General features: G+C 38.1%; 1 protein-coding gene across 3 annotated transcripts in view; it reads right to left on the reverse strand.

Annotated features, from left to right (window-relative positions):
* Positions 1–8,671, reverse strand: part of ABCB7 (ATP binding cassette subfamily B member 7) — a 149,322-nt gene extending 140,651 nt beyond the window's left edge. Inside the window, exon 1 of one of the 3 annotated variants that reach the window (XM_080794831.1) lies at positions 8,413–8,671. In XM_080794831.1, the coding sequence (XP_080650957.1) occupies positions 8,413–8,580 (168 nt within the window). In that variant the 5' untranslated portion in view covers positions 8,581–8,671. The remainder of the gene's footprint in view (positions 1–8,412) is intronic. The other 2 variants (XM_080794833.1, XM_080794832.1) reach the window with 2 other exon arrangements.
* Positions 8,672–13,886: the final 5,215 nt, after the last annotated feature.

The raw sequence follows: 13,886 nt of genomic DNA on the forward strand, positions 1-13,886 counted from the left end.
CCTTACTGAAATCAAGACAGACTATGCTTCTAAGTACCTTATCACTCTCTCATATGAAGAACTGAACTGGTTTGGTATGTCCTGCTTTTCTCAAAACTAGGCCATTGCTTCTTAATAACTTATATTCTTCTAATGACTGCAAATTATTGTTTAATGATTTGTTCTAGTTCTCCTAACACCAAAGCCAAGACTAGAATCCAACTCTTCTGTTTACCAATGTTCTTTCTGCCAAATCACCCCTATTAAAGTCAGTTTTGATCCTGAATGATATAAATTTAAGTCAGTTCTATCTTCAAGAAGATATCTAAATTATAATTAATGGTTATTCCTTCTGCCCCTTAGGTTAAAGTCTTCCTTGCTCTTCCAATAAAAAGACTATTAATTTAAGAAATTCTTTTTTATATGCACATTAAATCCCTCTTCCTACAACTTAAGTCTATGTCTCTTTTTATAAACTAATATTCCAGGTAAGTTCAGGTATCACTTAACTACTGGAAGGAAAACCTTTAATTTAAAAAAAAAATGCCCATCAGGTACTTTAAATGTCAGTGAATCACCTCTCACCCTCTTTTAAGTTCCATGCAAAATCCCCTTAAAAATACCCTTAGTTTTCTCCTCTTAAGTTCTGCTCTTGATTTTCTTGTTACATTTTATGTCTTCTCAGTAATCACTGTCATTTCTTGATATGCATCTTATAATATAAAACCTGTATCTTAAAACTAGGATCTCTAAAAAGCAAAGCAGGAGGATTGTTTCATTAGTGTTGTTATAATCTACTTCAATTAATACGAAGGCCAGAAGTAAAGTCTCTTAGCAGCAGCCAGTCAGCAGTGGGACTGCAGGAAGGTGGAATTTACTACCGGGAAATATTAAAGCTCTCATCCTTTGTCCATGATGAAAACAAATGAAATGTGAACCAACAAATGAAAACAAAACAGTACCTATTCAAAAGAACTATTAAATAGAATATACAAGGTAAATACACTAAAGTAAAAGGTATGCCAGACAGTCCTCAATGGGAATATCTTCTAAAAACCAAACAGAAAGGACAGACCATTCTGCTGCATGGAGTATAAACCAAAGAACGCAAGCCGGTCAAAATCAAATGAAGAGAGTTTCACTTCTAGCATGACAACATAAGATCTCCTTAGACCCATTCCTCAGCAAAACTGGCAAGTTACAAAAGGACCACCATTTAATGTCCCTAGAAATGGTCCTGGGGCATACAGCAAATGAAATAACATTTACTCAAGAAAAGCTACTAGAGCTCAATAAGAATAGCAAGTCTGTGGTGTTTGAACCAGCATCTACTCCCTGCCTCCCCACTCCCAGTTTGGCAATATGGAAACTCCACTTGAGACTTGTATAGCTAAGAGCACAGTACATTGCCCCCCTCCCTTTCATGAGCTCCCAGTTAGAAAACTATCTTCCTGGGAAAGACCGGACATCAGCATTTCTCTCATCTTTCCCCCAGTGACCTATTGCTGAAACTAGCTTCTGGGCTAATGTGGTCAAGAAGGAGGGGCTCCCTTCTTCCACACATCCCCACAGAAGGGACAAAGCCTGACCTTGAGTGTGGTGCCACTGAGAATACTTGATTGCTGAAGGCCCAATCGCCTTAACACTGACTTCTAAGAGGCTGGTTCTATATCAGGAGAAGCATACCAAAAAGAACTCCTCTTACTCCCCACTAGCACTCAACTCCTAAGGTGGGGGTATCACTCAGAGAGAGGCCACCACTGTCCCCACCCCCAGCTTCAGATCCGTGGCTGCCAGATTTCTGCCTGGTAGGAGAAGACCCTAAAACATATAGCTCCTCATCTCTTCCCACAGGAATTGACTTAATGTGGAGAAGTTCATGCCTCAGTTTGCTCTCAAAAACAGTGGAGGTTTCTTGTGAAAGGCCAAGTGGGAAAAAACTGATGGAATCATCAGCCACAGAAGCTAAACTGTGGGTCAGCTGGTTTGCCCGAGAACCAGAAAAACAAGAAGGGAGGTAGCTCGGAGGAGCCTGCCTGGGATCAGAAAAAATCTCAAAACGTTGTCCTCAGGAACTATCACTTCAAAGCAACACCAATTTGATTGCTTTAGTCTGTGGAACAATTTTTGCCCCAGGGCACTATTGAAAATAGCAGTACAATCTGCCAGCAACTAATGGAACATAACTGGGAAAGAGACAGAAATCCCCAGCAAAACCACTGTCATCCCAAGGTAACTATGGACATACTCAAGGCTACGCCCCTTAAGAAGCAACATTAGAGGCTTTTACACTGCAAAGTAGGCAGCAGGGAGAGGGGGGAAGAAAGACATCACTAAAATAGTCCAGCCAGTCTTCAACAAAATAGAAAAGCAAGTAAATAACAATAACAAGCCCTGGGAAGGAGGGGACCAGTACCCCGAGTTACTACATTATCTAAAATGTCCAGTTTCCAAAAAAATTGCAAGACATGCAAAGAAACAAGGAAGTATAACCTATACCCTGGGAAAAAGCAGGCAAGAGAAACTGCCTGTGGTTTTGACCAAATGTCAGACTGCAAAGAAAAAGCCTTTTAAGTAATCATTAATAATATGTCCAAAGACTAAAGGAAACCATGTTAAAGAAATAAAAGAAGGTGTGATGACAATGTAACATTACATAGAGAATATCAATAACAAATAGGAATTATTTTAACAAAACTAAATGGAAATTCTAGAGTTGAAAATTATAGTAACTAAAATGAACTATTCACTAGAGGGGACTGACAGCAGTTGTGAATTGGCAGAAGAAATAATTAGTAAACTTGAAGACAGAACAATAGGGATTATCCAATATGAAGAACAAAGATAAAAAAAAGAGTGAGGAAAAATGAACACAGCTTCAGAGAAATGAGGGCCATTATTAAGCAAACGAACATATGGATAATGACTGTTTCAGAAGAAAAGGAGAACTATAAAGGGAAAGAAAAACTACTTGATGAAATAATGGCTGAAAATTTCCAAAGCTTCTTAAAAAGAACTTACATATTAAAATGTAATTTACACATCCAGAAAGTGCAAAAAACTCCAAGGAGGAAACATACAAAGAGATCCACAGATACATTATAGTAAAAACATTAAAAGCCAAAACAAGGGGAACATCTTGAAAGTAGCAAGAAGAAAAAAAGACTCCTTCCCAACAAGAGGACCCCAACAAGATTAACAGCTGATTTCTTAGCAAAAACAATGTGTAGTCTGGAAGGCAGTTGGATAATATTCAAAGCATTCAAAAAAATTGTCAAGCAAGAATCCTATATCCAGAAAATATACTGTTCAAAAATGAAGACAAAACAAAAACATTCGCAGATAAACGAAAACTGGGAAATGTGTTTACACATGCCTTACAAGAAATACTAAAGGAAATTCTTCAGGCTGAAAACAAGTGACCTCAGACTATAATCCAAATATGCGTGCACACATGTACACACACACACACACTCCAAAACAAAGAGCACCAGAATGTATAAATGCACAGTTTTTTTTACCTTCTTCTTTGAACCAATTTAAAAAGCAACTGTATAAAATAATATGCATAAAATTAATTGTTGAGCCTATGACATATAGAGATGCAATATACTTGCCAATAATACCACACAGGAGATAGATGGGAGCACAGCTATAGTGGGATAAGAAAATGACTCTAGAGGTAAATCAAACACAAGAGAAAAAAATGAAGAGAACTAGAAATGATAAATTACAAAGGCTAGTGTAACAAAATAAATATTTACTTGCCTTCCTTTCTTCTTTCAGCTTCTTTTAAAGTCATACATTGTATAAAGTAGTAAATATGATTATGTATTGTTAGGACTGTAACATTTATAAGTGTAATATATATTAAAACAAAGTGGGGAAATGGAACTAGAACTATACAAGAGCAATGTTTCTATATCTCACTAGGATTACATTATAAAATTCTTAGAAGAAAACATGGTAAATCTTCATGACCTCAGATTTGGCAATGGATTCTTAGCTATAACACAAAAAGGTATGACCAACAAAAGAAAAAAATAGATAAATTTTATCAAAATGAAAAGCTTTTGCGCTTCAAAGGACATTATCAAGAAAGTCAAAAGATAACCCACAGAATGGGAGAAAATATTTGCAAATCACATATCTGATAAAGAACCTGAATCTGTAATATATAAATAACTCTGACATCTCAATAATTAAAAGACTCAATTAAAAAATGGGCAAAAGACCTGAAGAGACATTCCTCAAAAAAAGAGATTTAAACGGCCAATAAGCACACGGATAGATGTTCAGTGTCTTTTGTCAACAGGAAAACACAAATCAAAACCAAAAATTAGAGAACACTTCACACTCACTAGTAAAAAGTGCGGTAGGAATAACTATTAGTGAGGAGGTGGAGAAACTGGAACCCTCCTGGACTTGTGATGGTAATGTAAAATGGTGCAGTCCTTTGAAAACCAGTCTGGCAGTTCCTTATAGAATTAAACATAGAGTTACCATATTGCCCAGCAACTCCTAGATATACACCCAAGAGAAATGAAAACTTATGCCCATGCAAAACTTGTACATGAATGTTGATAGCACCATTATTATAATAGCCAAAAGATGGGGGGAAAAAAACCTGAATGCCCACCAACTAATGAATGCATAAAGACAACACTGCATATCCACACTGAATATTACTTGGCCATAAAAACAAGTGAAATACTTAATATATGCCATAATATGGATGTGCCTTGAAAACATAATACTAAGCAAAAGAAGCCAGTCTCAAAAGACCACATATTATATGATTCCATCTATGTGAAAGTGCAAAATGGACAAATTATAGAAACTGAACATCGACTGGTGGTATCTTAGGGCTGGTAAGGGAGGGAGATTAGGGGTGATAGCCAATAGAGTAGCAAATTTGCTTCTGATGTAATAAAAATGCAAAATTTGCCATGGGAACAATGCTATGGATCATTAAATATACTAAAATCTACTGAATTGCGCACTTTAAATGGGTGAATTATATAGTATGTGAATTAATCTCAAAAAAGATGTTTTAAAAGAACAAATGAAAAGTGTATGATCAGTGTCAGGATCAAGAATTAAGAACTTTTTAAACTTAGATAAAAAGTGCTGTGGACTAACTGTATGATACTTCAGTTTCTACCACATAAATATTGATGAAAAAATTCTATCACTCAAAATTCATGTCTTTTTAATATTAACTAATGTAGTAAAGAGGCAACTACATAATAAATCATTACAATTTAAATCTTATCATACTAACAATTTTAATTAAAAAAACTTTTATGTTTAAGGTATTTCCCTCTATTAACAGTACTCCAGTAGAAGTATCTTTACAGGGCACCTGAGTGGTTCAGTCTATTAAGCATCTGCCTTCAGCTCAGGTCATGATCCTGGAGTCCCCGTGATGGGCTCCTGGCTCAGCGGGAGTCTGCTTCTCCCTCTGACCCTCCTCCCTCACTCCCTCTCTCAAATAAATAAATAGAATCTTTAAAAAGTATATCTTTACAATTCAACATTGATTGTATGTTTAATGTCTGCCAGAATCTTATTTACCTTCATATAAATACCTGACACACAGAAGGCCATAAATGAATGAGTGGCCTTAAAGACTGTCATTTATCTATACTAGGATTTAGTTACCTCATCTGTAAAATCCTAAGGCTAGATATGATCTTCTCTAAAGTAGCACTGTTTGAACAGAACTTTCTGCAATGATGGAAATGTCCCATACCTATGTGCCTTTTTAGCCCCTGAAACGCAGCTAATGCAACCAAGGAATTACATTTTTAATTTAATTTAAATTTAAACAGCCACATGAAGCTAGTGACTACCATATTGCACAGCTTAGTTCTAGGGTATCATCCCTATATGAAAAACACATTTTACAATGCATCCCAGTAATCACATACATGTAGGAGTGTATATATACACATATAAACAACAGTACCTAAAGCATTACTTCCCCTAATATGTATAAAGCACTGATATTTTCTTTCTTATTCCACTGAATTTCATATTTAAAAAGTGCTTATCCAAACTATTAACATGATTTCATTAACACTGCACTAAGGTTCTTTTCAGCTCTAAAATATTATGCTATTTACTAACAACTATCCTAAAAATACATATTAATATTTATTTTGTAATCTTTCCTTAAAGATCTATTTATTTGAGGGGGGAAGGGCAGAGGGAGAGGTAGATAGAAACCCAAGCAGATGCCAAACAGAGCCCAAAGCAGGGCTCAGTCTCTGGACCCGGTGATCATGACCTGAGCAAAAACCAAAAGTCAAATGCTCAACCGACAAACTTTACAAATAGAGAAGCCTCTATTTTGTAATCTTAATCACAAATCACTATTTGAAGATGCCTTAGGCTATATCAGGTTCTGCTAAAAGCCTTATAACCATTCCTTCATCTTTCCATTAAATCTACATTTTTTAAAAATTAAGGCAAGAGTTCCATGCCTTTAAGAAGTAGAAAACAAAAGTAACATCTTTCCCTTGTTTTTCACTTTGGAAATGGTAACCAAAAGGAATGGTAAGATGTACAGAAGACAATAGGGAAGAAAGTTGTGGGGACAGTGTTCATGAAAACAGAGAAGGCTAATTTTTTATTTCCATTACTTCTTCTGAAAATACCAGTAACTTCTCCAGCCCCCTCAGCCTCCCAGTCTGACAAAGTCCTACAAATTTTATCTTAACTTCATCAGACTTTTTAGAGGACTACAGAACAAGAATGGTTCCCAAGAAATCATGTGTTCCAAACTTTCAACTATAAAGTGTTTTTAAAACTTTATTAAAATGATCTGGATTGCTCCCCTAGCCTAAGGTGCCACTTTTATCCTAAACTCCTCAATAACCTAAAACTATATGTAGTTCTACAAAAAGTACATGTTCTCTCTTCCCTGTGGGCCTCTGCACACACTATTCCCTCTTTAGCTAATTTCTCTTAATTTTTAAGGTCTTGGCTTAGCTTAGATATCAGTTATTCAAGGCATTTTTCCCACCTCAAAATTAGACTTGATGCCTTTCCCATACACTCTTCCAATACTCTCTACCTTCCCCATCATTGCACTACTGAATTATATTTGTCTGTTCACTTACCTTTTTCCCTTACTAGATTTTAAACTCTTTAAGAGCTGGCCTGTATTTTATTCTGTTCACTGCTGTAAAGGTGTTCAGTAATTACTGGATGAAAAAATAGATAAAATTTCTCCAGCACTCCACATGCCTAGTGTCATTCGATATTCTCCCTGCTTAAAATGTTCTCCCCATTTCTATCACCAGCATGAGATCCTCTCTGTGATCTGGTCCTTAATTACCACCATTTCCTCTAGATGTTTATTGTTCTTATTGTTTATACTGTTCATTTGATATTTAACCTACACTGTTTTTTAGTTATCCTTATAATGCATAGATTCCATCTCCCTAACTAAATTGATCAATCTTGAAGGCATTAATATATGTTTCTCTTGGTACCCCCATTATTGAGCATAGCCCTATGTACACAGTAGATATTAAATATCTGTTCACGCAGAATCAAAATTTATGAGGGTGCTTCTCATACAAAACTGAAAATACTTCAGTGATACTGATGAACAAGTATCACTGAATGGGAATTAAACTTTTTGCCAATATATAGTAAATGAATGATACACTAAAGTACAAGTACAAATAATTTATTTGAGACTGCTGAGTGAGGGATAACAATAGACACAGATATTAAGAGGCACTATAACAAAAACTCCATTAATTAAAGATAACCAGCCTTACGGTTTCCAAAGGGACCTGTATGAACAGAAGAACACTATTCTCAGATCAAAGAACAATCGTGTTTACATATGAATTTAGGGCGGTCAATGTTTTGGAGAGAAAGATAGTTACGGTTTCGGCCTATCAGGAACCACTGTCAGCGGAAAGTTAACTGCTGCCAAATCGATTTGCCTCTTGTTTACACGTAGCTTTGCTGTCATCTTACAGTGCTCCCCTAATAGCTACTTTCAAATGAGTAAAATCTGAACCATGGGCATACTGGTTACAAATTCCATTACTAACTCTGGAAAGCAGCTCAGTTTTCCTTGCATTTGGAAGGATAAGCAATCTGGGAATCCTGTCTACCCCATCTCTTAAATTCAGAAGAAAAAAAAAATGTAAATCCTGCGAGAGTCACTAGCGCTTAGGTGCCCTCTGACCAAAACCTTCCGTTCCATTCCCGTGCGCTATGCCACAAAGGTTTTCTTCACCCTTTCCTCAACTTACTAACCCCAATTTCCTTCACTTACTGATATTACGAGTTAGCACTGACAACCTTTCTTCTTGGAGTTCTCTCTGACCCAAGGACACGAGGGCAAACTTTTCCCTATAGGTCCCTTTGTCCTTCACCCTACTCTACCATGTGATGGCATCTCACCTGGGAAAATCGAGCGGTTCCCGAAACGCCGAGCTGCCGTGATCTCCACTGAGAACCTGCGCCACGGACAGAGACTAGAGGTCGGATCAGAAACACGACATGCCGGCGTTTTTCGAAAGCAGCCCCGGCGGCTGCCCAGCGTGAAGAATGTATCGAGAGCAGCGCCATCTTGAGCGAGGAAAGAGGAACCGAGAGCAAAGGATTGTGGGACGCTGGCGGACCCAACTCAGCAACCTTATTCTTCTCTCGCCTCCCTCTCTTTTTCTCAGGGCCCCAGACCGGAAATAACTTAGCGGAGAGTCAGGCGCTTGGGCTCCACCCCTTTTATCTTCCAGGGAGCTACTTTGAGTGTTTTACGCAACCGGTAACGTAAGAATAACGTTGTCTTTCTCTGTTTTCCTAGATCTGCCTCATAAAATACAGGATGCTCAGTTAAATTTGCACTTGAAATAAACGAGTCATTTTTTAGTATAATTATGTCCCAAATACTGCTAAATCTGCCAACCCTATCTTGTCCAAGCATTCCACTTTTCTCACGGCTTCCAACTCAGTGCAGCGCTTCACTCCATCCTCCCTTTGCATATTCTTCACTCTCCTTAGCACTAACTCTTAGGGTAGATTAAACTATAGATATTAATTTACCCAGGGTGGAGACTTAATGAACCGTGAGATACACTGGGTTTCAGGCTGATTTTTGAGTTTCAGGCTGATAGTTCACTTTTGCGCAAACCTTGGGGCAGTTTTCCTTTGGTCTGTTGCTCTTTACACACACACGCACAAACACACACACATCTTTGCTAATTTGCCTCACTTTGTAGCTCTTCCATTTGGTTTCTGCAGCATCCCGAATTATTGCAAAACAGCTAGATTGGCTGACAGATAGTAAAATGAAGATGTATGTAGAGAAGCCCATAGTTTTTATTGATGACAGTAGCGATGTAGGAAAAGACATTGGAGTTTGATGCCAATGGCCAAAAAGTAATTCTAGAGACATCGTTGGTACAATGTGATTTTATTAAAGCACGGGGACAGGACCCAGGTTTTTATTCTTTTCTCGCTGATGTGAGAAACAAAGGCAGAAGAAAATTATTAAATTTCCTTACTATCAACAATCCATTGACAAATCCTTGAAACAGGCAGAGTGACATTCCTCTAGGAACTCAGTGGCATCCCTGTTAATACTTTGCTAGGGCAAGAGGCATCTGAACTGCCCACCCCCAGGATCCTGTAAGTCTGCTTTAACATATAAAAATTCCTTTGGAAACTTCCTTTATCTCTACCCCCACCACCCCCAAATACATGTTGGCAATCATGCTTCAAGCATATAACCCACAGATATACATCTGTGGAGTCTGGTGGCTGAGTTTTTACTAAACGGTAATAAAAGACCTTTCCAACAATAGCTAGCCCCCTCAGGATCCTGAAAACCGTGTTTCCAAAATACCTGGGAGGCTTACACTATCCCTAACCCCCTTTCAACTTGAAAGTATATAATGGGCCAGTCCTCATGACCCCAGGTACAGCTCTTTCTGCCCATAGGCCCTGTCCCATGCTTAAATAAAATCACCTTGTACCAACGATGTCTCTAGAATTACTTTTTGGCCTTTGGCATCAAACCCTAATGTCTTTTCCTACATCACTACTGTCATCGAACAAAATATTTAAATGCTTACAGATTTCTGGAAGACTGCATCTCCAAGTGTCAGCGTTGCTTAAAACCCTATAGGCAGTGATGCAGGTGCAATTTTATATTCACCACTGCGTATTCAAACTTTTTACACAAGACAGGCAAATAATTGTGTTGCCACTGAATCTTTCTATCCAGGTAAAGCATTGTCCAATAATGCTCTAGTTTTTACAAAAAATATATACTAATCTATGTACCATTATATTTTGTGAGAGATTGTTACATATAAGGTGGCAAAATAATATTTTGAATTTTTATACTTGCAGAAACACTCATACACATTCATTTGCTCATTCTTAACAATAATTTTGGGGGGGTATTCCTCATTCCTAGTAGATAAAAAAAGACCAGGGCCATGTAGTATTAGAGTCAGAATTACAACAGAGGTATCCTGGCTCCTATTCCACTGTTCTTTACACTAAAGATGTTTTCTATACTCAAAGACAAGGTTAATTGAAAGTCTGTAGGGGCCATATAGAATTGTAAGATTTTAAATGAGTTAAGACCTCAGAATTCTGAAACACCTAACCCTATAGATGATTTCTCAGGATTCTTGAGAAGTTTCGTTAGAATTATCTAAAGGCATTATTGGCATGGATCAACTCTTTGAATGGAGTCAACATATTTTTACTGAAGTAGTATTCACTACAAGTCAACTATTCTGATGAGGAAATGTGAATCACACTGAAATATCCAAGTAGTTACTCTGTGATGAGCTAAAGTGGGTCAAACATGAGCCAAATGAGTCAAAGAAAATTTCCACTGCACCCAGAAATAGAACATGAAGCATAGTGAGAGTCGTGCGCTGTTAGAGAACTGCAACAACAGACAGGCCAAGTTGGCCTGTAGCACTTGACATGTGTTTAAAATATTAAAAGAAACAGGAGCACACAATAAAAGCCACTATAAATAGCTGTTGCAGACTCAGATCACATGACAGCACTTTAATTATGCAATAATTGTACTCATATGTGTATAGCATTTTGCAATTTACAAAGTGCTTTTTAATACCTTATCTTATTTAATCCCCACATCAACACTGGAGAATAGGCATTATTCATTAATATTTACATATTTAGGGGTGCCTGGGTGACTCAGTCAGTTAGGCATCTGCCTTCAGCTCAGGTCCTGATCCCAGGATCCTGGGATCAAGCCCCACGTCGGGCTTCCTGGTCAGCGGGGAGTCTGCATCTCCCTCTCCCACACCCCCCTGCTTGTGCTCCCTCTCTCTGTCAAATAAATAAATAAAATCTTTAAAAACATATTCACGTATTTATGACGAAACACACATATTTATGTGGCTTGACAGAGGGCCCAGAGCTAATGGGATGAAAACCAAACCTAGTTTTTATGACTCCAAATATGTGATATTTTCACTTAATTACACTTGAAGTATGGAATAAACACTTAAGTCCTTTAAGAAGGCCACAGTGCCCTTTTCAGTTTCTGGAAAATGCCAGAAGTTATTTCCACCTGACTGCCTTTGTTCTTACTTTTTCCACTACTTGGAACATCCTCCCTTCCTGGAGACTTTTTTTTTTTAATTTTTTTTAAGGGGCACCTGAGTGGCTCAGTGGGTTAAGCCTCTGCCTTCGGCTCAGGTCATGATCTCAGGGTCCTGGGATTGAGCCCCACATCAGGCTGTCTGCTCCGCAGGGACCCTGCTTCCCCCTCTCTCTCTGCCTGCCTCTCTGACTACTTGTGATCTCTGAGATCACAAGTAGTCAGAGAGGCAGGCAGAGAGAGAGGAAAGGAGGCAGGCTCCCCGCTGAGCAGAGAGCGCAATGCGGGGCTCGATCCCAGGACCCTGGGATCATGAACTGAGCTGAAGGCAGAGGCTTTAACCCACTGAGCCACCCAGGCACCCCTCCTGGAGACTTTTTAATGACTCAAATATCATTGTTCAGAGAAGCTGTTCAAGAGTACCTTCGTTAAACTATTTCCTGTCCTGCCACTCTCTATCACATTGCCTTGTTTAATTTCCCTTAAAATCTTGCTACTCAGAGTGGTCCATGGACCACCAGCATTGACATCACTTGGGAGCTTATAAGATATGCAGAAACTCAGGACCTAATGATTCCAGACCCATGGATTTGGTATCTGCATTTTAATAAGAATTCCCTAGGTTATTCATATGCACATTAAAATTTGAGAAGTACTTATAGAGCACATATAACTTTCTGAAACTAAATTCTTTATTTTTTGTTTATTTTTATCATTAATAAATATTTCCTCATAACTAAAAATTATGAAGGAAAAGATAATGGATACCCATGTACCTGCAACAGCTTAGTCATAGCTTAACATTTTATTGTATTTGCTTTAGATCTTAAAAATAATACTTCAGCAAAGGCCCCTGTATTACCCCTCTTTAATCCTATATTCTGTCCTTGTAGGTGTATTTCTATTAATTTTTTATGTTATTTTGGTGGAGTTTGAAAAGAGGAGGGAATAAATAAACTTAATTAAACCACTGCAACAATCTGTCCTATATATTTTATGAGGCTAGTACAAACTCCATACCAAACATGGACAAGAATTATACAAGAAAATTTATGTCAATCTTACTTAGGGACATAAATGACAAACTAGAAAAATAAAATAGTGAACTCAATCCAGCACTGATGTATAAAAAATACATCAGGGGTGCCTGGGTCATGCAGTCAGCTGGGCATTCAACTCTTGGTTTCAGCTCAGGTCATGATCTCAGGGTCATGGGATCAAGCCACATATCAAGCTCCACACTGAGTGCAGAGTCTGCTTGAGACTCTCTCACTCTCTCTCCTGCTCCCTCTGCCCCACCCAATTGTGCTCTCTCTCTCTCTCTAAAATAAATAAATTTTTAAAAAAATACATCAAGGGTTGCCTAGGTGGCTCAGTCAGTTAAGTATCTGCCTCTCAGGTCATGATCCCAGGATCCCAGGATCAAGCCCCTCATCTGGCTTCTAGCTCAGTGGGAATCTGCTTGTCTCTCTCCCTGCATCCCTCCCCTGCTCATGCTCATTCTCACTCTCTCTTTCTTACTCTCAAATAAATAAAAATCTTTAAAAAAATACATCAAGGGGTGCCTGGCTGGCTCAGTGGGTTAAAGCCTCTGCCTTTGGCTCAGGTCATGATCCCAGGGTCCTGAGATCGAGCCCCGCGTTGGGCTCTCTGCTTGGCGGGGAGCATGCTTCCCTCTCTCTCTCTGCCTGCCTTTCTGTCTACCTGTGATCTCAGTCTGTCAAATAAATAAATAAAATCTTTAAAAAAAAAAAACATGAAGACCAAGTAGGTTTTATCCCAGAAATGCAAAGATGGCTGAATATATGTATATATATTAATATGTATTCTTTAGCTGCTGGGAGTAGTTTACTTATATGTCCCTTACATTAAAGTTGTTTATATAATAGACAAATTTTAAAGAGAAAATATCATATAGAAGAAACATGTTATAAAGCTGTGATCACCAAGACAGCTTGGTACTGGCACAAAAACAGACACATAGATCAATGGAACAGAATAGAGAGCCCAGATATGGACCGTCAACTCTACAGTCAGCTAATTTTTGACAGAGCAGGAAAAAATATCCAACGGAAAAAAAGACAATCTCTTCAATAAATGCTGGGAAAATTGGACAGCTATATACAGAAGAATGAAACTTGACCACTCTCTTACACCATACACAAAGATAAACTCAAAATGGATGAATGACCTCAATGTGAGATAGAAATCCATCAAAATCCTAGAGAAGAACATAGGCAGTAATCTCTTCGACATCAGCCACAGCAACTTCTTTTCAAGACAT

The sequence above is a fragment of the Martes martes genome (genome assembly GCF_963455335.1).
Source record: "Martes martes genome assembly, chromosome: X".
Classification (NCBI taxonomy): domain Eukaryota; kingdom Metazoa; phylum Chordata; class Mammalia; order Carnivora; family Mustelidae; genus Martes; species Martes martes.